Source organism: Solanum verrucosum, unplaced genomic scaffold (genome assembly GCF_900185275.1).
Source record: "Solanum verrucosum unplaced genomic scaffold, falcon-dt-bn FXZP01000252.1, whole genome shotgun sequence".
Lineage (NCBI taxonomy): Eukaryota > Viridiplantae > Streptophyta > Magnoliopsida > Solanales > Solanaceae > Solanum > Solanum verrucosum.
This window is the reverse complement of record NW_026019988.1, coordinates 3,836,712-3,861,317: the sequence shown is the minus strand read 5'-3', so window position 1 is coordinate 3,861,317 and position 24,606 is coordinate 3,836,712. Positions and strand designations below refer to the sequence as shown.

At 32.8% G+C, this 24,606-nt stretch overlaps 3 protein-coding genes and 2 pseudogenes across 3 annotated transcripts in view; 3 read left to right on the top strand and 2 right to left on the bottom strand.

Moving 5' to 3' along the window:
* LOC125819013 (uncharacterized) overlaps positions 1-24,606 on the top strand; it is a 513,298-nt gene that overhangs the window by 435,521 nt on the left and 53,171 nt on the right. The gene's annotated exons all lie outside the window — the stretch shown is intronic.
* LOC125819028 (monothiol glutaredoxin-S1-like) lies at positions 1,916-2,496 on the top strand. The gene has a single exon (XM_049498543.1). The coding sequence runs from the start codon at positions 2,039-2,041 to the stop codon at positions 2,345-2,347; it is 309 nt and encodes a 102-aa protein (XP_049354500.1). The 5' UTR covers positions 1,916-2,038; the 3' UTR covers positions 2,348-2,496.
* LOC125818906 (monothiol glutaredoxin-S1-like) lies at positions 5,777-6,085 on the top strand. The gene has a single exon (XM_049498415.1). It carries the CDS (start codon positions 5,777-5,779, stop codon positions 6,083-6,085), a length of 309 nt encoding a protein of 102 aa, XP_049354372.1.
* Positions 10,652-13,407, bottom strand: LOC125818905 (putative late blight resistance protein homolog R1B-17; annotated as a pseudogene).
* Positions 15,883-21,192, bottom strand: LOC125818904 (putative late blight resistance protein homolog R1A-3; annotated as a pseudogene).

The window sequence follows — 24,606 nt, the reverse complement described above, 5'->3', positions numbered from 1 at the left end:
TCAATTTGACTCCAATATTTATCATTTTGCTATACAAAGAAGCAAACCAGCTGATTAACTTCCTTGCAAAGACAACACATCCTCAAAGGACCTCAAAAGAACCTAATATGTAGTAGGCTAGTGCCATTTATGAATTTCAAGATGCCACATAAATTTTGTTTTTATTTAATTATTAATTAATCAAATATATATATATATATATATATATATATATATATATATATATATATATATAGTTGTTCTTAATTAATCTTGAAGATTAATAAATGACCCATTCGAATGCCTTCCTCTTATCCAATCAAAACAACTTGTTTTAATTGGAGTGCATATGGTACATATTGCAAATATTCTTACCTACCTATAAAAGTTTTGAACTTTGAGGTGACATATAAATGAAATCTTCTAGCCATTAATAGGAAGATTTGTTATTTCCCCTTTTTTGCAATGGCAGAGGAATATTGTGTTCCCATTTGCACCAGATAATATTATAGTCGTTACATTATTATATTATCTTAACTCAAAAGTTTTATTGTATGCCTCATACATAATTGATAATAGTTGAGTGAGGCTATCTTTTGTCTCACGAGTATGTGGAATTATGCCTACTCAATAAGATTGGTGGCCGCCTAAACATCAACAGGAATCTTTATTTATTTTTTTGCTCAATTATTTTCTAAAGAAAAGTAAGGCTAAGCTATAGCATATACATCGATTATATAGGTAAAAAACTTAACTAGAGTCTAGAGATTTTAAGTTTGAGCCTCTGAGTAAAAAGAAAATCTTTCTAGAGAATATTTTTCTCTTTAATTGGCCTTGCGTGTCTCAAAATCGAATTACTCGGGAAATTCATTACAGATACTAACATTAGATGGATGAAAAAAAAACATTGGCCCTCAAAATTTTAGAGCCTAAAGTCTTTGCGTTAGTGGCTTGACCACTTTGGCGGCCGTACGTGACTTTTGGGTCCACACACTTTGAGTGTCATTTAATTATGAAATAAAAAAAAGTCTCACATAATTATCGTATATAGTGACCTTAATAAGGTAAAATAGAGTACTATATATGATAATATGTGACCTTTCGATGTAGTAAGGGAGAATTTATTTGAATGAGAATAATAGAACAACTCGTACTACGTACATTCCCCTTCTTTATCGAATGATTTTATTTAATACCAAAGGGAATTAATATTAACCAAGTTTGTCACATAGCAATCAAACTTGATTTTAACAGTATGTCTATGAGGATATATTCTGGAAAAAAAAAATCAGTTTTTTTCTCCAATCAAAAGTAAGATTCTATTGAAAAATATCACTCCAGGCCAGCTGGATATAATATACATTTAATTTTCTTTTTGTAGATACTTTGTTTTCAAGGGGGGCATTCACAAAATATATTTCGTTCTTATCGGAGTTTAAACTAATTAATAGTGAATAATTAAGTGTACAAACTGAAAATGCAACATCTATAATTATTGACACATACAAGTCAACGTTTTATAAATTTAGTTAAGTAAATAAAAATTAATGTGAGTTGATCTCTAATGATTTAAGCTAAAGATGAAGTGGTCGTACAATTCAACATGTTCAAACAAGATTTTTATTTTCTAAAAGAGAAAATTGCCTTAAATATACAAATCGAACCAAGATAGAGATCATAGTGACATTGCAATATAATGTTCTTGTAATATTTTAAAAGTGATAGATTATATTCTTTTCATTTTCAGATTGAGTATGTTATGCTACTTTAAAATCCTGCTAAGGCATACAATTATATGCCCTTATCATACAAGTGTAATCAAAGAACAATCTAGATATATCACATCATCAACTTGTACCAATTTTCACCTTCTTTTTTTTTCTCTTTTACCTAACATAATGCCTCTATATATAGCTTCATGTTAGGTTCAATTTTCTCAACAACAAATCAACCCTCAAATTTCACTTCACAACTTCTTTCCTCTTTACTAAAAGCTATATACATATATCTTGGCATTTGAGCCAAACTACTCATTGTTTCTTGACGAAGTTGTTTCAAAATGGACATGGTGATGACGTTGGGAACATCAAGCGCGGTGGTGATTTTCACAAAGAGTAGTTGTTGCATTTCTCACAGCATTGAAACCTTAATCCGTAGTTTTGGAGCAAACCCTGCCGTTTACGAGCTCGATACACATCCAAATGGGAAGCAAATGGAGAAGGCATTGATGGAACTAGGGTGTCATCCAAGTGTGCCAGCAATATTTATAGGGAAAGAGTTAGTTGGTGGAGCAAATGAGATAATGAGCCTTAATGTGAGGGGAAAACTTAAACAATTGCTTATTAGGGCTAATGCCATTTGGGTGTAAAAATTGATTAATAATGACTAGCTATGTATATAGCAATTAGTCTAAATGTTTTGATGATAAATTTACCACTTAAATAGAGAGTACTCTTTTTGTTTTCTCTCACATTTTGCTTCTTGATGTATAAATAAAAACTACTTATACTTTGGTCATAGCAAGTCTTTTCTTTTTGCAATCTAGTGGCAGGGGTCAAGTCAAACCCTCCACAGGAACCCTTCATGGGTGACAACTTATATTATTTATTTATCTATAAAGAAGTGGCGATTTCGATTTAATTAATTTTGTAAAGACTTAGGAAGAATTTAATAGAGAAATTAGCATCTCTATGTATCGTTATGAAACTTATTGATTTGTTCGAATGACATTCTTTACATACAACAGTTACAACTTGTTCTAACAGGCTAAAGATCACATGAACACACATATTGCAAATATTCTTATATGTACCTACATATTAAAGTTTTGACTTTTGGTGACATATATACATGAATGAAATCTTCTTGCCATCAATAAGAAATTCCTCACTTCCATCTTTTGCATGCAATGGCATGGGGAAACTTTTTTTTCAATTCGGTATCCGGTACTAATTGGGGATGGACTAATTTGAATCTGCGTCGGAAAGTTCCATTTTGAGAGCAAAACATTTTCTACAAAAGACTATTTCATAATTTATATATACTCAAGGCTCAAATTCAAAATCTCTAATTAAGACTGCTTCAGCCGTATAGCTATTTCTTTCACAAATTTGACATAGGTTGGCGTATGCTCTTCCTCTGAAAAAGTTGCCTCTACCTCTCTACGTACCAAACAAACCTTGTATTTTATGCACTTGAAAATACATCGCTTGATTAACATGATTCTTCTTGCTTCTTCTTCTCTCATATCGACTTATCGTACTCTCTCAATATGCACTATTCGAATTTCGTGGGAAAAAATACGTAAAGATAATTACAATTTAATAATAAAAAAATCAGCCGTTCTTCATTTAAATTAACATAAAGACTAAAGTCCTTTTTTCTCGTTTTTTGCTTCAACATAATTTTAGAATTTAAGTCATATATATCTGAAATTGAGGCATATAATATATATGTCCTAACTTCATGCCAAAATATCCGAAGTTGGCCTTGCCAAAGACATAACTACGAAAAATGTCTAAAGTTGGATCTTGCCAAGACATATATTAGAACTTCATTAAAAAAAAACTATATATAACGCCTTTCCAAGACACAACTTTGAAAGTACGCATGCAATTAAAGTTGAACGTTTATTTTTATCTGAAGTATGACCTTGTTACATTTTGATACCTTAAGAGGGAAAGTAGAGTAATACGTTAAATATGTGGCTCTTCGATGTTGTAAGGGATTGAGCATTTTTCATAGATAAGTAATATAATTGTACTAAATTCCCTTTTTTGATATCTAGTTTATACTAAAGGGAATTTTAATCAAATTTGTCTATGGTACAGATCGTATAGTTAATGTGGACTTGATTTCAACAACACGTCTATATATATGTGGATATATATTCTTAAAAGATTTCATTTTTATCTCCCAAATTAAAAGTTATATTCTATTGAAAAAGATTACTCCAGCTGGACATATAGATTTATTTTTCCTTTAGTAGATACATTGTGCTCAAGAGGGCTAGAGGTGTACAAAATTGAACCAAACCGTTAACCGAGTTAAATTGAGAAAAAAAACTTGACTAGTGGTTGGTTTGACTTGGTTTGGTATTGAAAAAAAAAATTCGACTATATTTGATTTGGTTTGGTTCTAACTAAAAAAAACCAACCCGACATTATATATATAATTTTAAAATCTTATTTTATACATAAAAATACTTACTTTGATATAATTTTTAAATATTTCTTATACCTTTTCATAATTTTTATCTTTTAATATATTATTATTTCAAGTTTGAAACTTAGAATTCTAAATGGTTCAATAAATATTATAGTCCACAAATGTTGGTAATTATAATAAAGCTTAAATCAAAATCAAATTAATACTAATGCAAAAAGAAAATCAATTCAACACTAAAAATGACAATAATATTGAATATTTGCTCTATGGTTTTACATTGGTTTATTCAAATACGTAATCTAATTTTAATTTCTTTTAATATTTAGCCATGTAACTAATACTTATTAAACTTATTTTAGCATGATTTAATACTTTTAAATTATGATCATTGTCATTATGACTTGTTAATTTGCAATATTTGTTTTACACGATTTCATTATTATTATTTTTTTGTTGGATATTTTAGTAGCATTACTCATATAATATTTTGTGTTATTTTCTTAAGAACCATCTTAGATATTTGTATTTTGGTAGGACTAAAGAAATATTTGAAGTACAAGTAAATTATATGTTTGTATGAATACTTTACTGGAAAAACCCGAAAAAATCCGAAAAAATCCAAAGTTAAAAAACCCGAGTTTTATCGATTTGGTTTGGTTTATAGATTTAAAAATCCGACACAAATGATTTGGTTTGATATTTGAAAAATCCGAACCAACTTGACCATGTACACCCCTAAAGAGGGCATTCGAAAAATACAATTTGTTCTTATCAGAACTTAACTGAAAATGAAACATTCATATTTCTTGTAACATCGGTCTTGATTCTTCATTATATTATACACTTTTCATGATTGCATATAATTATCGAAACATACAAGTCAACGTTATATAAATTATTGAAGAGTAATAGTACGTAGTATATTAATAAGGAAATTTAGGTCCGCAGTTAAAAAAATAAAGGTGTGCTTTGATCTCTAATGATTTAAGCTAGAAATGAAATGGTCACATACTTTAATACGTTGATACGAGAATGTTGTTTTCGGAAAGAGAAAATTGCATTAAAAACACAAACCAAACCAAGCAAGCGGACGAGAGGGAGTTGCTCGGATGGTAAGCACCCCTCACTTCCAACCCGAAGGTTGCGAGTTCGAGTCACCAAGGGAGCAAAAGAGGTGGGAGCTCCTAGGGAGGGTAAAAAAAAAAAAAAACCAAACAAGCGTAAACTTGAAAAAAAAAAAATTGTGTGAAAAATGAAAATCCAAAAGGACTTTAGTGGCCTTACAATGTTCTTGGAATATTTTAAAGATGTGATAGATTATATTCTTTTTATTTTCAATTTAGTTTTGTTATGTCCTTATCATACAAGTGATCAAGAACAATCTAGATATATCCATATCCACAACAATTTTCACCTTTTATTCTCTATCTCTCTTTTAGTTAACATAATGCCTCTATATATAGCTTCATGTTAGGTTCAATTTTCTCAACAACAAATCAAGTCTCAAATTCACTTCACAAACTTTCATATTTCATTTCTTGTATCCTTCACAATTTCTAATTTCCTCTTCACTAAAACCTAAAAATCTTGGCATTTGGCCAAACTAATCATTTAAATTTCTACTTCAAACATGGATATGGTGATGAAGTTGGGAGCATCAAGCGCGGTGGTGATTTTCACCAAGAGTAGTTGTTGCATTTCTCATACTATTGAAACCTTAATCCGTAGTTTTGGAGCAAACCCTACATTTTACGAGCTCGATACACATCCAAATGGGAAGCAAATGGAGAAGGCATTGATTGAACTAGGATGTCATCCAAGTGTGCCAGCAATATTTATAGGGAAAGAGTTAGTTGGTGGTGCTAATGAGATAATGAGTCTTAATGTGAGGGGTAAGCTTAAGCAATTGCTAATTAGGGCTAATGCCATTTGGGTGTAGGAATTAATAAAAACTATATATATATGTAGCAAGTGTACTAGGTCTAGGAATTTTCATATAGTGAGACTATTATCTTTGATCTTTGTAATTTTCTTCACATTGTGATTAATGATTAATCTTGATGTATAAATAAAGTTATTATACTTTAATAGGTCATACCTAATCTTTTCTTTTGGAAATCTAGGCAATTTTGCTTTATCCACCGTTTATAACATGCATGAAGAGCATGTTTATGTATATCTTGTGGCAATATTATAATACAATTATAACTACATATTGAGTAATTACAATTTTTTAAATGGAGTGAATACATTTTGTGATTGAGTTTAAGTTATGCACATAATAAGTATAAAGATTTTTTGCTATATACTATATATCGAGTCATGACTCAAAATATATTTACATATAAATCTTTTTAAAATATGGAATTTGCGATCTTAAAAATAAGACAAGTTATTTATGTAAAAATTATCTTAATAATAATATGATGATGTAAAAATATCTTCTTTTTTTTCGTAATATATACTTATAGACGTATATACATGCTGTTGAAATCAAGTTCAAATAATTATCCGTACCAAAAGTATAGAAAAAAGTACCACACACAAATTTTGATGCTTCTTCTAGCTAGTTTGGTTGATAAATGACTAACTTAATTGGTTCAAATTCCTTTATTATATTTTAGGAATAAAGTGAATTACTTGATCAAGAAAGGGAATATATTAAGTACTATGCCAATTTTATCATCATAATATATTCTCACCAAAAAAAATCTCCCTTACAAACCCGAAAGGTCACAATTTTTTATTTTTTCTTTACAATTTATCTCCAACATCAACGTATGTTAATTATAATTTTAAACATGTCATAATTATAATTAAATTGTTTTTAAGAATTAATCTATGTACAAAAATATGTTGTTCTTTGAGACAACCTAAAACAATAGATCTAGAGTTGCAATCGACTCTATAGAGGTACTAAGTTTTCTGTATAATAGTAACTTTACTTGCTCAATTATAATTCATGAATGCAGGTACTTGATGACGTTATTAGGAACCCTGAGCTCATAATGGTACACATTTAGGGAGCAAAATGTAGTAGCGGATCTACTGGCTAAAGAAGGAGCCAGAAAGAACCTATATGATATCATTATATATCTCGTGTTTACTTATAATGCAAGAAATAACGCAAGCAGAAAATAGATTTAGAATTTGAATTTTATGGGTTCTTGATTCTAAGGTAATGACCTCATCAAGTGTTAGTAATTGGGCGTTGAATTTATTTTTTATACATATTTAGTAAAATTTTAATGCATACACAGGGTTTGAACAAAAAAGTTACTTCTATATATAAGCCTACTAGGTTGTGTGTGCAAGAACAACATTAGGAATGTGATATGAATTTTATTTTTTTTGCTAAATAACGGAAGGATTTTATTTAGTTAATAATATGTTCAACCATACAAAAGTGGAACTAGTCTATGAGTAATTGTATGGCCAAAACATATCATTAATTATTATATTAAATAATACATTAACAACAAAAATTGGAGATAAAAAGGTGAAGAAAAGAAAACCTCAATAGCTAGGTTTTTCACTGCCCAAAAATGAAATCAAGACCTAGAATTAATTTAGCTATCAAATTTCAATCTTGTAAATCTCTCTTGAGGCAAATACCAGGTGATTTTTTTCCATCAGTCCAAGTTTTAGTGGACAGAGTTATTCGGTACCTCTGTTGATGTAGGTAGCACAAGTACTCATGAAACTAGTCGAGTTGTGTGCATGTTGCCCCTGACCCATGGTTATTTTAAAAAAAATTACAAGCATATATTTTCTATACCCAAATTGCATTAGCCTTTATGAGCAATTGCTTTAGCTTGCCTCTAATATTGAGACTCATAATTTCATTAGAACCTCCAACTAACTCATTTCCAATGAACACAACAGGCACAATTTGTTGACACCCTAATTCAACCAATGCCCTCTCCAATTACTTCCCATTTTGAACTCTATCAAGCTCATAAACAATAGGGTTTGCTCCGAAATTTCGGATTAGGGTTTCGATGCTATGAGAAATACAACAAGTGCTTCTACTGAAAATCACCACTGGACTTTGTGCTCCCAACTTCATCACCATTTCCATAATGTTTTTAAGTCTTTTGTGAAAGATATTTTGGTATTGGAAGAAAATATGTGAAGGCTACTAGAAAAGAAAAGGCTTTTTGTGTATTGAGTTTGTTGATTTGATATGGTTACTTGAATTGGAGGGAGCTATATATAAGGGTTAAATAAAAAGATGAAAATATTCCTATATATAAATAAAAGAGCAAAAAAAATAAAATATTTTTTTATTATTTGTATGATAAATGAAACTGCATCACATTTTACAATCTTGAAAATCAGAATGGAATATAACTACCTTTTAAATATTCTCCATATGATCTTTGAGCACTTTATGTGTAAGGTGGATAAAATGACTCAACATTCCAAAATAAGAATTAACTATCAAATTCATCGTTAAATAGCTCATAGCTGATAAGAGTTTTCTAATAATTTATCGATAATCCATTAACTAACGATTATATTGTTTAGAGACAAAATTGTCTGTTGCTGATTTTTTTTGTTGAGCTATATTTAGTCCAAAATCGTAACCTAAGTTATAAATCATATTTCTTTAAGTTCCTCAAAAGAAAAATCAGTCCTTTACCATTTAATTTTATATACATTAGAAATTAAGTGTAGATAATTAGATTTACACCCATATTAATATTCCTTAAGAACTAAATATGTACAATATAACACGGATATATGCAATATTGATATGCTCAGTCAGTTTTATTTTATGTGTCATAATTTAATTGGACATACGAAGTTGAAGAAAATGTTTTTTGAAGAAAATGATTTTTTTTTTTGAATTTATGGTCTTAAGCTAAATATGTGTGTAATATACTAAAGTACCCTTTAAATTTTGTGCTCTTAAATATGTCATATGCGATATTAAAATTAAAAACAAATTGAAATGGGGAAGAGTTAGCTTTCTTCTAGCTGGTTTGGAACTAATGCTTTTGAAATATTCCAAATATATATAGAGAGGGTCGATTGGTACTTCCAAGTTCCAAAGGCCATATGCCTTTTGGGGTGACAAGGATGATAGATTCAGGCCCAATTTCTTATGTGGGCAAAGTGTGGGGTGCGGCGCGGTGCAGGGTGAGTATCACAATTGATCCGAAGAAATCTGTTCTTATCATGAAATAACTTTTGAAGTCGAACTAGAAACAAAGTTGAGTACACTAAACACCATGCATGAAGAAAGGAATATGCAAGGACATATGTGAACTCGGATATTTACTTAACAAACTCCTTTCAGACTAGCCCGACCCAGCCTCCCAAGTACAAAAAGTTATATCCTTCCACTTTCTTGTTGGGGAAATGAATTTTAAACAAGTATCGCTAAAATCACTAAATGATGTAACAAGATGAATGCAAATCTTTCATCTTTATCTAAAAAATTTAAATTCGAGCTCTGACAATACTCCTAAAAGAACGATATATTCCTCTCTTTTTTTTTACGCAAATCTTATTAAGCCGTACTAGCTAGTTGGTTCTAGATACTGAATAGTTCTTCGTGGACATTTTGTTGCAATAAGGTCCATGCAAATCGTACTTTAAATTTATTACAAAGTACAAAAGGTGAAATAATAGGACAAATTAAGAAAGAGGGTACGGTATATATACTAGGAATAAAGTGATTCTCACTCAGAAAAAAGAATTTAAATAAGAAAAAAAAAGTTATATGCTACCTCGAAAGGCCACATATTACCCGTTCCTTCATTTCATTTTATGTAACATCATTTTTAATGAGCAAAATGATTAAATATGCTCCTAATTATATGAGATAGTACATATTTACTATTTGTTTATAGTCTTGTGATCTAATGTATTCTTGCTGTTATTAAAATATGCTAAATTTGTCTTTATTTTCAGATGGCAAAAGCTTCACACAGGTGATGTCACGTATTCCAGAATCAAGTAATATTTCTTAAATTTCATGTCGATACGAGGTATGTCACATAATTTGAAATGGCGACATTCATTTATATGCATATGTGATGGAAATTTTGACAACGTGGAGTCATGGCGTCTCAAAAGCTATATGCCTTTATGCTCTTAAAAAGGTGTGATCCTTTACAAGATGCATTTTTCCCTTACTACTTTCTAAAAGAGAACATGAATAAAATATTATGCTAAAGAAAAATATCTGCAGATATATAGTCCCTCAAAATAAGCTTCAATTCTATAAATTTTCTAAACTCTACAAAGCAGTAAAAACATAAAACTTCATTGATTGAAATTGTAGGAGCTCCATTACAATATAGCTCTAGAATCTAAGCTTTTTCTACTACCCTATCTAATACACTTTTATCTCTTTATATAGATAACACTTGTGCTGACTCAGACTCTAACTAACTTCACATTAATCACGTGTTATATCCTTTACTGCATCAATAGCCTCTAACCAACTTTATAACAAACTAACTGATTCTAGAAGATTCTTAGTTGGCTTCTATTAGTAATTCAATAAATTCCCTGCATATGCAAGATAAAAAGTAGAAGCCATCAACTTAATTTCAAAGTAAGATTTAACAAAGATGAAAGAATCGAAGAATTTATTTAGTACTTACAGCGACTATCACGGATGTAGACCTTAAGGAAATTATTTCCCATGTCCTCTTATTCTTGTTCAATCGCTCTAACAGAATCCTCAGCAGTAGGGTAGCAACCATGTAACTCAATTGATTCCAAAGTAGCAATTTTCCCAAAATCTGTTGGAATTCTTAGCTGGTAGTTGCAATACTTCAGAACAAGGCGTTTTAAATTTGGGAAGTTATCACTGCTTGCTTTCCAACGGTCAATATTTAGGCTGCTCAGTAACAACAACTTTAAGCTTTTGAATTCGTCTTGATCAGTCAATATCCATACATCATCATCGGCTTGACAATCTTTAAGCTTCAGCTCTTCAAGATTTGGTAACATCATAACAGTTGATGATATGTCTTCCCAAATAAAATTACTACAACCGTTTAAACTCAATCTCTTAAGTGATGCTGGAAAAACAAAATCCTCAAGTGATGTTGGAATAGCAGAACTATTGATGGTGTCTACAGAAGACTGTATCCAGCAAATACACTTGAATGCTTCGAGTTTTCTCAAGCTGGACATATCCACGAGTCTGTTGGGCGAGTAGTCGTTACAGAGTAAAGGTACTTGAATGATCAATCTCTTTAGATTGGGAATGCCAGAAAGGACTTCATTTGTACAACTCGTGCTACAAAGACCAGAAAATTCCTCTAGATAATTGAGAGTACTTTCTCCTATACGAATGGGTAAATAAGTGGATCCGCCCAGACGTATATACCTCAAGTTTTTCATCGTCCATATCTTCACAGGTAAAGTTATATCGGAAGGAAAACCGCTACAAATTAGAGTTTGCAAATTCTGAAGCTCTGAGATTGATTCAGGAATATTAAAGTGAAATGGGAATTGGAGATATCTTAAATGAAATAACTTTGTAATCACGAGTGGAAATGATGACAACTCTACATTTGGATCTATATCTATTTGGAAGATGACCAATACCCTGAGAAGGTTGAAACGAGAGAAATATTCATGTATTATAGGATCCAAGTGAGAAAATAAGTAGATTGATCTGGCTATAGGGGGCAATAGCTTACAACAGTCATCAACTGAACAAGATAAGGTTTGAAAACTGAAGCGACGAACATTATGCTTTAGTGCTGGAAGAGTGGGGTATGTTCTCTCAACATACATATGTTTTGTCATTTCAACTTCTTTCAAACAGAACTCACGCAGTATATCATGTACTCCACATGCTTTTATCTCACCATTGAATCTCCTTGTTCCAGCTTGTATCAAGTTCCTGCTAATAAGATCCTTCAAATAATCTACCGCCACTTCCTCCAAACTTTTATCACTTCCAAAAGTCCCTATGAAACCTTCTGCAATCCATAATTGGATCAATCTCCATGTCTCAACCTGAAAATCCTCTGGGAAATTACTCATAGAAAGAAAGCAAGGTTTGAGGCGATTAGGCAAGTGATGGTAACTCAAACCAAGCACTCCTAAGCATTTATCTGGATGACTAGCAATAATTTCACTTAAGGTTCGTGCAGTATCCTTCCAAACTCCTAATGTCATGGGGATATTAGAAAGATGTCCCGCAATCACTGAAATTGTCAAGGGTAATCCTTGGCATTTTTCAACTATTTCCTTTCCAACTTCTTCCAACTCAGGAGGATGACCATATTTTTGTCTAAACACCTTATCACAAAGTAACTTCCAACTGTTATCTAAATTCAAGAGTTTCATCTCATGAGGGCTACTGGCATTTGCATACATCGCTACCTCAGTTTCCCTAGTAGTCAATAAGATTCGACTTCCATTGTTGTAATTAGGAAATATTCCTCTTATACTATCCCAAACATCCCTACTCCAAATATCATCAACAACAACAAGGTATCTTCGACCCTTTAGCTTCTTTTGCACCAGGTCAGCTAACTCATTGTCATCCATCTTATCATAATCGCTTGCGTTAAAATCTGTTAGCTTTGATATGCAACGTAAAGCTTCTAACAATACATTTCTACCTCTAAATTCTTGAGATATTGTAACCCAAGCAAGAATATCAAAGTGATGATACCTGATTTGAAGTTGATCATAAGCTTTTCTAGCGAGTGTTGTTTTGCCAATTCCACCCATGCCTGTTATTGTGACAATGTCTAGATCCGATGGTGGTCCTGTCAATCTTTTAATTATTATCTCCAAGTCATCATCAAGTCCGTGCACGATATCATCTTTTGACTGATCTGACATCATTGGATAACTTGTAGAAGGAGTGTCAATCAAGGAATCCCTCGATACTTCAAGAATTTGATCAGCATCATTATCATGAGAAAGAATCTCTGTCACCTGTTTCTTTGTTGCATCCATTTTTTCAACAAGAGGGAGCAAATCCTGGTGTTGTAAAATTCCAAATGTCCAACTTGATTCTTTGATGATTTGACGAATTTTCAGTTCAACAACATCTTCTGCATCACTAGCAGCAACTCTAATTTTTTCCTCCAAAGATTTGATCTTTTCATGGTCAAATCTACTATTCTTCCTAATTTTTTCAAGGACTTGTTGAAAATATTCAGCAGTAGCATGAATAAAATCGAGTGTTTGTACAGTGTGATCATGAAAGAGTTATGGATTTCGTTGATCAATAGTTTGAAGAAGTGAAACTACAGCACTATAAGCTACCATTAAGTCAATATGGAGAGAGGAATTGGAACAAATAATTATTGAAGGAAAAGAGAGGATGTAATTTAAAATATCAAATACTCTTTTGTATTTATAAGACCCTTTAATTAGCTTCCAACACCATGTTGGTGTTTATTTTATTAATAAATAATTCGACTTACTAAAAAAACTAAGTCATTGACAGTTGGGTGTGTGAAAGCACATCTGTGTCAAGTTATAATATCACTCCCTCTGTCCCATTTTATGTGGCACCATTTTCTTTTTGATCAGTCTCAAAAATAATGTCACATTTCCTTATATGAGAAGTATTTAAAGGTACAATTTCTCTTTTATCCTTGTTGGTCTCACTTAATCTTAAAAATAGTACTCCAATACATTTATGAGGAGAGAGAAAAGTGAGTCTACTTTTTAAAGGACAATTTGATAAACATTTCAAAATCTTCATTTATTTCTTAAACTTCATGCCCGATCAAATGTTGTCATATAAAATGGGACGGAGGAATAATAACTATCATTTGATTAATGTTTTCTTTCTTTTGATGGACAGTTTTTTACTTAATTTAAAGCATCTATACAGTTGTCAATTATGTTAATACACTGTATTCACAGCTGTAAACCAGAAAAATTTCATAGACCGGAAAACATAAACTTTTATTTAGGAAAAAAAAGGCATAATACATATATATGACTTTTAACTTGGTTTCAAATTATAACTTTGTCCTCTAACTTTGATAGTATACAAAGAGACGCTTTAACTATTCAAAATTTAAACAAAAAAACACTCTAATATTTCAGACAAAACACGTGATATATAAATGTTCTGACATGGATAAGTGAACCACTCAGTTGCCGCCAACTAACTAAAATAAATACACCTAGATTTTAAAATAATAAAAATAAATTATAATATAGAATAAGGTGAAAAAGAAAACAAATTCATTTTTGGGAAAAAAATTTCCTACGCTCTTGTCCTCTTTCTTCTAAAAAAAAAAACCTAATCTAAATTTCTAAAATGCATGCCCCTTATATTCAAATCAAAGAAAAAATTGTTCAAAATATGTGCAGAAAATTCATATACTTGAACGATTACCTATTCTTCTTCCTTAATTTAGTCAAGGTATCAAGGTTCAACACTTTACAAACAAGAATTGCATATTGTTGATCAGATGTTCAAGCCAATATGGGAATCACTAGAGGAAGCTAACGTTTTTGTTGCAAAATTATTTCAGAGCAGCCCATAGATATAGGAAGACATGAAAATCAATTAACTTTTTCTCCTTTCTTTAGTTTGAAGTATATTTGTGCTATAGGTTGTCAAATACTTGATGAAAAAAAAGAGAGGATGTTTTGTGTGTTATGATTGTCATAGTGAGTAGCAAATTACAATTACGAATTTTCGGAGGCTAAAAAATAAACATAAGAGTGCTAAAAATTATTAAATAAAATAGTGCACTTAAATTGTTTGATAAAATGTCTAAATGAACTTTTCAAAGATTTTGTCAAGTTTGAGTAGCAATCTGATACCTAATCAAAATGTAAGGAGTCACGTAACTGTGGATTCGAGTCGTTGATTGAGAGACTTCGGACTTAGATTGTGTTCGATTTTTACAAGTGTATACTTACCCTATCTTGCTTACAATAGATATAGGGAAAAATAAAAAAAAACTTTATTATACCTTTTTTTTCACAATAACAAAAAATAATTAAATGGCACTTGCAATTTGTGCATTTTGCAATGAACAACAAATATTTGCAATGAACAACAAATAATGCCAGAAAAAAAAAGGGAAAATATTGAAAAAATTAGAAAGAGAATAAAGTGAAATTTAATTAAAAAAATTAAAATATATATTTAAAAGGATTGATTAAGGATTTAATAGTCTTTTCAATATTTTTTTTTACTGTTGGGGCCCTCAAATTTTATCTCTGACGCGCCTAATTTGGGTGTATTTCACGCATTTTGCCATATAAGATTCAAGTGTTTTTTTTGTTTAAGTTTTGGATAGTTAAAGTGCCTACTTGTGCAGTGACAAAGCTAAAGGTCAAAGTTATAATTTGAAGCCAAGTTAAGAATCAAATTTATGTATTATGCCAAAAAAATAAATAAATCAAAACCACAGAATTCATTGGGTATCCATAAGGAATTAAATACGCTCATTTAGGTGATGGACCTGTTGCAGGAGTAGCAGTACCTCAAACACCTACAACTTCGTCGACCTCAAAAGCAGTCACAAATCAGACAAAGGCTCGATTTGTGTTTGTAAAAAAATATGCAGAAAAGGTTCAGAATCCGATACAGAAAATGAGGGTAAACCTCTCTATTTATTGCCGAAATTCTGAGTTGAAATGGTGCAAAAACACCTGTTCAGAACAGGTTTGTTTCTGTTTGGAAGTAACAGGTCTTTCTAACTTCTATATGAACTAAAAGGATCTGCATTCGGAAGATAGCACGCATTAGATGGTCCTGCAAAATAAGCTTCAATCCTCTGCATCTGAAAGATAACAAGTAGAAATCATCATCTTAAATTCAAGGAAGTACGATTTAACAAAGATGAGAGAATCAATAATGTAAAACTTACAGTAACTTTTATCTATGTAGAGATTAAGGGGATTATTTCCCATTTCATCTTGTTCTTGTACTATTTTTCTGGCAGAGTCCTCAGTGGTAACGCTGCAATCGTGCAACTCAATTGATTCCAAAGTAGCAATTTCCCCAAAATCTGCTGGAATTTCTTGCAGGTCGGCGCAATTCTTCATAACAAGGCTATTTAGATTTGGGAAGTTACAATTGCTAGCTTCCCAATGCTTAAGATTTAGTTTGCTCAGTAACAACAACTTCAAGCTTTTAAACTCTTCCTCGTCACTCAATCTCCATACATCATCAATGATTATACAATATTTAAGTTTGAGCTCTTCAAGATTTGGCAACATCATAACAGTTGACGATATGTCTGCCCAAAATTTTTTTATTGCACTTTGTTAAACTCAACCTCTTAAGTGATGTTGGAAAAACATGACTCTTGAGGGATATATCCATAGGCCAATAATATCTCCAGTTGTAAAACTTGAATGCTTCGAGTTTTCTCAAGCTGGACATATCCATGAGTTCAGTGGGACAATAATTTGGACAATTCTTGTATAGGAGAAAAGGCAGATGAATGATCAATTTCTTTTGATTGGGAATGCCAGAAAAGACTTCTTTTGTACAACTCGTGTAACAAAGACCAAAAAAATCCTCTAGATTTAGAGAACTTTCTCCTCTAGGACTTGGTAAATTAGTGGCTTTCCAGTCTGGACTTATATTCCTCATGTTCTTCATCATCCATATCTTCCCAGGTAAATTTACATAGGGAGAATAACCACTACAAATTAGAGTTTGCAAATTCTGAAGCTCTGCGATTGATTTAGGAATATTTCCATCAAATCGAATTTGGAGATATCTCAAATGAAACAACTTTGTAATCACAAGTGGAAATGATGAGAACCATGAACTTGTATTGAAGATGACCAATAACCTGAAAAGGTGGAAGCGAGAGAAAAAATCATGTATTATAGGATCACAACGGTAGATAGGCAATATCCTCAAAAACTTAATACGGGGATCAACTGGTAGATTCAATCGAGAAAATAAGTAGATAGATCTGGCAACAGGGGTAATAGATTATAACAATCATCAGCTGAATAAAATTCAGTTTGAAAACTGAAGCGATGAACATTATGCTTTTGTGTTGGAAGAGTAGGATGAGTTCTCTCAACATGCATATGCTTTGTCATTTCAGATTTTATCAAACAGAACTGACGCAGTAGATCATGTATTCCACATGCTTTTATCTCACCATTGAATCTCCTTTTTCTAGCCTGTATCAAGTTCCTGCTAATTAGGTCCTCCAAATAATTTATTGCAACTTCCTCCAAACTTTTACCATTTTCGGAAGTCCTTATGAAACCTTCTGCGATCCATGTTACACAATGAATGTAGACACCTTTGGGTATAGTGTACATAACAGCAAATCTATGTCTGTTACAATTGTAATTAGAATTATCATATCCCATCCATTTTCATTTGATTAATCTTTTCTTTCTTCCCATAGACACTTCTTTTTTTTACTTTAAAAGAACCAATAATATTTACCTGTTGTATAACACCCTTTAATTAATTTCCAACACCATGTTAGTGTTAAAGTATCAATAAATTAATTGACTTACTAAAATAAACTAAGTCAATGCCAGTTATATAATATAGTAATACAATTTTCTCCCATCCATTTTCATTTGATTATTGTTTTCTTTCTTCTCATATGGACAAGTTTTACTTAGTTTAAAAAGCATCAATTATTGTTCATACTGATAAAAAAATAAAAAGCATCCCCAAAGGCACTTTTCATCACAAAACATCTTGAGGCTCACCTACTATGGTCTTCAAGCATGCCTAACGCTCAATGGTCGAGGTAAAATTTCTTTATGGGTCATTTGCACAAATACTCCTATTTTGGGGTGATCTTTAATTTTTTCCCCTCAAATAGATGGGCTTTAATTTTCCACTTCAGCATTTTAAGTAACAAAAGAGTGACTGAAAATATCTTTGACATCGAAAAAAACAAAAGAATAATGCAGGCAAATGAAATTCGCTTTATCAAGCAAGAATGAACCAAACTGAAGTATAGTCTATTCCCAGAAATTTTAATTGTAAGATATACTTGAACAGAGGAAAACAGATTCGAAGTGTGAAACTTCGATTCTTATACTCCATAGGCAATGCAATAAAACCTTATTCATTTCGAACCATCACATCATACAAAATAGGTATTACAATACATCATATAGTTGCCTTTTTACAAAACAAAGAAAGGGCGAGATATGTATTAAACATGCTTATTCCTAAAACATGAATTTAACCAACCAATCAGAATATAAAACCGAATTATGATTTCACTTTTCAAAATATAAACTAAAAGGTTCTGCATTTGGAAGATGATATTAGATGGTCCCTCGAAATAAGGTTCAATTCCCTGCATATTAAAGAAACAGATAGAAGTCATCATCTTAATTTCGAAGAGGAAAAATTATAAATATGAGGTAATTAATAATGTGAAGAATCCAAGAACTTTTTCGAGGGAATTAAAACTTACTGCGACTGTTATGAATGTAGACATTAAGGATATTATTTCCCATGTCCTCTTGTTCTTGTACAATCTCTCTTGCAGAATCCTCAGCGGTAGTGCTGCAATCATGTAACTCAATTGATTCCAAAGTACAAATTTCCCCAAAATCTACTGGAATTTTTTGCAGGAACCAGCAATTCTTCAGAACAAGGCGTTTGAGATTTGGGAAGTTATCACTGCTAGCTTCCCAACACCAAAGTCCTCCACCACTCAGTAACAATAACTTCAAGCTTTTGAATTCGTCTTTATCGCTCAGTATCCATTCATGACTCAAGGATCGAGAACGTTTAAGTTTGAACTCTTCAAGATTTGGCAACATGATAAGAGTTGATGTTATGTCTGCCCAATAAAAATAACAACACCGAGTTAAAGACAACCTCCTAAGTGATGTTGGAAAACCAAATCTCTGGATGGAGTCTCCCAAAAAAGGTGACTCGTACAGCTTGAATGCTTCGAGTTTTGTCAATCTGGACATATCCAATAGCTGGTGGGTAAACTCTTCTACGTTAAAAGGTGCTTGAATGATCAATCTCTTTAAATTGGGAATGCCAGAAAAGACTTCATTTGTACAACTATTGTAACAAAGAATAGAAAATTCCTCTAGATTTGGCAACCCTGTCACAAGACTTTCTGCTCTAGGACTCGGTAAATTAGAAGGTCCCTCCAGACGTATACATCTCAAGTTCTTCATCATCCAAATCTTCCTAGGTAAAGTTATATTGTAAGGATAACTACCACAAATTAGAGTTTGCAAATTCTGAAGCTTTGAGATTGATTCAGGAATATCTCCATGAAATCGAACTTGGAGATATCTCAAATGAAACAACTTTTTAATCACTAGTGGAAAAGACTTAAACATTATATCTTCATTGAAGATGGCCAATACCCTGATAAGTTTGAAGCGAGAGAAAAATTCTTGTATTATAGGATCACAACGGTGGATGGGCAATCTCCTGAAAAACTTAATACGGGGTTCAAGAGGTAAATTTAATCGAGAAAATAAGTAGATAGATCTGGCAACAGGGGGTAATAGCTTATAATAGTCATCGACTGAATAAGATTCGGTTTGAAAACTGAAGCGAAAAACATTATGCATTTGTGTTGGAAGAGTAGGGTAAGTTCTCTCAACATGAATATGCTTTGTCATTTCAGCTTCTATCAAACAGAACTCACGCAGTAGATCATGTATTCCACATGTTTTTATCTCACCATTCAATCTCCTTTTACTGACTATTATCAAGTTCCGGCTAATTAGGTCCTCCAAATAATCCATTCCCACTTCCTCCAAACGTTTACAATTTTCGGAACTCCTTATGAAACCTTCTGCGATCCATAATTGGATCAATCTCCAAGTCTCAACCTGAAAATCCTCTCGGAAACTACTCATGGATAGAAAGCATGGTTTGAGGTGATAAGGCAAGTGGTGGTAACTCAAACCGAGCACTTGTAAGCATTTATCTGGATGACTAGCAATGATTTCACTTAAGGTTCGGGCAATATCCTTCCAACCTTCTAACGTCCTGGCCACTTTCGAGAGATGTCCCGCAATCACCGAAATTGTTAAAGGTAGTCCTTGGCATTTTTCTACTATTTCCTTTCCAATTTCTTCCAATTCAGGAGGATGATCATATTTTGGTCCAAACACCTTATCACAAAGTAACCTCCAACCATTTTCTGCACTCAAAAGGTTCATCTCATGGGGGCTACAAGTATTTGCATACACTGCTACCTCAGTTTCCCTAGTAGTCAATAAGACTCTACTCCTATTTTTAAAATCAGGAAATATTCCTCTTACGCTATCCCAAACATCCGTACTCCAAATATCATCAACAACAACAAGGTATCTACGACCAATTAACTCTTTCTTCAATAGGCCTGCTAAGTCAGAGTCATCCATCTTATCATAATCATTAGCATTGAAACTATCATCAGTTTGCTTTGAAATGCAATGTAAAGCTTCTAACAATACATTTTTATATCGAAATTCTTGAGATATTGTAACCCAAGCAAGAATGTCAAAGTGATACCTGATTGGAAGATGATCATAAGCTTTTCTAGCTAGTGTAGTTTTGCCTATGCCACCCATGCCTGATACTGTGACAATGTCAAGATCCGACGGTGGTCCTATCAATCTTTTAATTATTATCTTCAAGTCATCATCAATTCCATGCACGACATCATCTCCCGACTGATCTGACAGCACTGGGTTGCTTGTAGAAGGAGTGCCAATCAAGGAATCCCCAGATAATTCAAGAAGTTGATCAGCATCATGAGAAACAATCTCCATCACTTGTTTCTTTGTTACATCCATTTTCTTAACCACTGGTAGCAAATCCCGGTGTTGTAGAATTCCAGATGTCCACCTCGAGACTTTGATGATTTGAGAAATTTTCATCTCAACAACGTCTTCTGCATAACTAGCAGCAACTCTTATTTTTTCCTCCAAAGATTTGATCTTTTCAGTGTCAAATCTACTCTTGCTAGCATTTTCAAGGACATGTTGAAAATATTCAGCTGTAGCATGAAGAGAATCGAGCGTTTCAGCAGTGTGACCATGAACGAGTTCTGGAATATTTCGTTCATCAAGAGTTCGAAGAAGAGAAATTACAGCACTATAAGCTGCCATGAAGTCAATATGGAAAGGAATTGAAACAAAATTATTCTTGAAGGAGTAGACAAATTCTCCCACCCTTTATTACTTCTCCTTTTCCTATAGTAGAAAAATGAATTTCTTTGAATTTCAAAAAGGAAATGGCATTGAAATAACTATTATTGTCTAGTTAGATGAGGTATAAGAGTTACATGAATACTTCCTCCACTCTTTTGCATTTATAGAAACATCCTTTAATCAATTAGTTTTTGATGATATTAAAAACTAAGTCAATGCCAGTTGGGTGTGTGAAAGCAGATCTGTATAGAGTTATATAATAAAATACAGTTTTACTTAATTTAAAAAGCACCTCCATTATTGCCTATTTGTTCTGATCAGAGAAAACAAAACATCTGTACAGTTGACAATGAATGGATCAGAGAAAGCACATTCCCAAAGGCTTTCTTTTCATCACAAAACATATTCTCGAGGCACACCTACTATGGGCTTCAAGCACGCTTGACGCTCAATGGCCATTTGCACGAATGACCCTATTTTAGGGTGGCCTTTTGTACCACCTCACAACTACTCTTAGAATCTGAATCGTTCGTCGTAAGTATATAAGCTTGAACCGGGTGATGTCCTACTTGCTCATGTATTTTAAGGTTCTTTAAAAAATGTAGAAAGGGTATCGGAAGTGATTTAGGGTCATAAGGGACCTCTAACACCAAGTCAACTTCAAAGCATTTCTATCGGCTAAGTTTTCGCATAAGTCTATACAAGGGTCAACTTCAAACAACCATATCTCTTAGAATATTAAGAGTTAGGCTACCCATAACCTATTCAATTAAAGTTCTGTGGGTATTCTTTCCAACGCCGTCAAGTTTGCATCAATCTGAGTTTGGAGTAAAAAGTTATGACTCATTTACTAGAGACGCTCTAACCTGGCAGAAGCTCCACGATGGCTCTGCGATACGGAGTGAATACGGACCTAACTATCCGCTAAAATAAAATTCCGTCTTCCAGCTCTTATTTTTAATTTTTTTAAGGGTATTTTTGTCCTAAAAACCATTAGGGAGTCATCTAAATAGCCCTAAACGTGTATAAAATCAGTTTTTCATAATTAAATCCTCTCATTCACTCCTAGAATTCTAGTTCAAGAACTTCAAGAAACATCAAGGCTAGGGTTCATCTTCCATGATTCTCCATCAAGCTTCCTTACTGAGGTATGTAGGACTTCAATGAGGAATACTTCATCCTCATGTTCAAGATTTCTCAATTTTCATGAACTTAATTAGTTTCATAGTTAGGCTTACCCAACCCACTTTCGAATTCATCACATTTATGACCAAAATTGCATGATTTCTTGAATTATTTATTCATGATTATGGATTCTTGACTATTCTACTTTCTTTTTATACTTGGTAGGATTTTTCATGGTCATTCTTATGAGTTATTGATATGATGTTACTTATGATTCATGAACCTTAGATTTCAAAGCATGATTTTAGAGTTTGTATGTTATTATGAAAGCTATTATGAGATTGCATAAGTTATGCATGCTCTAGAAAATTTCTCATTATTTGAAAATGTCTTAGACCAAGATTTTAGCATATGATTATAGAAAGAATGATTTGAGTTTCATCTCATAGATTTAAGCATAGTCTCATAGCAAGATATGTTTTAGAAAAAGATTTTTGAGCAAGATTCATTATAAGCTTCTAGATAAGATAATTGTTAGTTCGAAGCAGATATGAGAAATTAGTTCGAAGTTGATATGAAGTTTTGATGATTTAACAAACTTATTAATTTAACAAGGAACCAGATCCTTGTTACTGGGACTGCTGACAGGGAAGTGAATGAATACACTCAGTGTGAGGAATATTTGTGTGTAATCATCAAAAAGGGGGAAATTGATAAGAGCTTATGCCTTTTGGTGTTTTGATGATCTCCTCACAAGTGCAGGGACCTGGTCCTCTGCAGAGTATGAATACTCGTCCAGATGTCAAAGTGTTGTACAGCTGTAAAAGCTGTCTGCGTCAGAAAGTTGGTGAAGCTGCAGAGTACTTCACCAATCAAAAGCAAGGAGGTTGCTTGTACGTTTGGTAATAATTCTTTATGGTTGATATTTTATACATGACAAACACCATAATTAATTCATTCATCCAAAGAAGGAAGTCAGCCAGCAAACCTTTCAAGAACTTATAAAGATGTTTGCAAGGGACCTGGTCCCTGCAAGACTGCGATATGGAAAGGTGAAAAGACAGCTGTCAGAAAAGCTGATACGTCAGAAAAGCTGCTACGACAGGTGCACGACTTTTCTAACAGCAGGCCTTCAGCCAATGAGATTGGCTCAAGGAGTTTGTGTTCACTTTCAATATATTATCTCTTTCCAACAAACACAAACTTAAGATTTGGCAAACAAAATTTGGATTTTCTCTCAAAATTCATAAGCTTGAAAAGAAGGCCATCTTCAAGAAAGAACATTGCTCAACTCAACAAAGGGATCTGATAGAGTGAAGAAGAGTCTTTGTTGTACTTAGAGCTTTGTGTCTCATGTGCTTACATTGTAAATCTGATCCTAATCTATAAAGGATTCAGGTCTTGTTTCGGTTTCTAAAAGTCTAAGTCATCTAGAGTTAGGTGATTTAGTGGGCAACATTGTTGTTGCTTAGTCAAAATCTAAATCGTCCATAGGGTGGTGGTTTAGTGAGCGGTGTTATATCCTCTTAGCAAAGTCTAAGTTATCTAGGGGTGATAGCTTAGTGGGTAGTGTGGTATGTGCTCTGGCTCGTCTAAGTGATAGGAGGTATTGCTTAGAGTTGGGATTAGCAAGCTAATCTCATTTTGTAAACTTGCTTTTACTTTTGCTTGGAGAAGATTAGTGAAAGAAGTTTTTGAAAAGTCCTGGCAGGCCAGGTCGTGGTTTTACTCCCTTGAGCAAGGAGGTTTCCACGTAAAGTTGCTTGTTCAATCTTTACTCTCAGCACTTATTATACTGTTTGTTATTGTAACTGTGCTGAGGACCTGGTCCCATCGAAACAAGTGGACGCATATTTTAGTTACTGTTCTTGCTGAGTGAAAGGACCTGATCCTTGACTGATAGGTGGACTCAGACATTCCAACAATAATAGATATTATGAGCTATATAGATAGTATGTTTTGGGAGTAGTACTTAGCACCGAGTGAATGATGGTTCTAGATAGCCCAAATTCCAGAACTACATGACACCATAGGATTATGTTTCACCGCTTTATCGGATGATCATTAAGCCTTGTGAGGCTCAGATTAGTGGATCCACGTTAGACAGAAAGGTTATATACCCTGGTAAGGTATAGGGCAACCTTCCCCAACTGGGATTGTAAGTTGGTGCATCATTAGCTCACATGATGTATGTCGGTTAAGAGAAACTCCCACCTAAAAGGTTTACTTTATTTATTTTATGTTTTC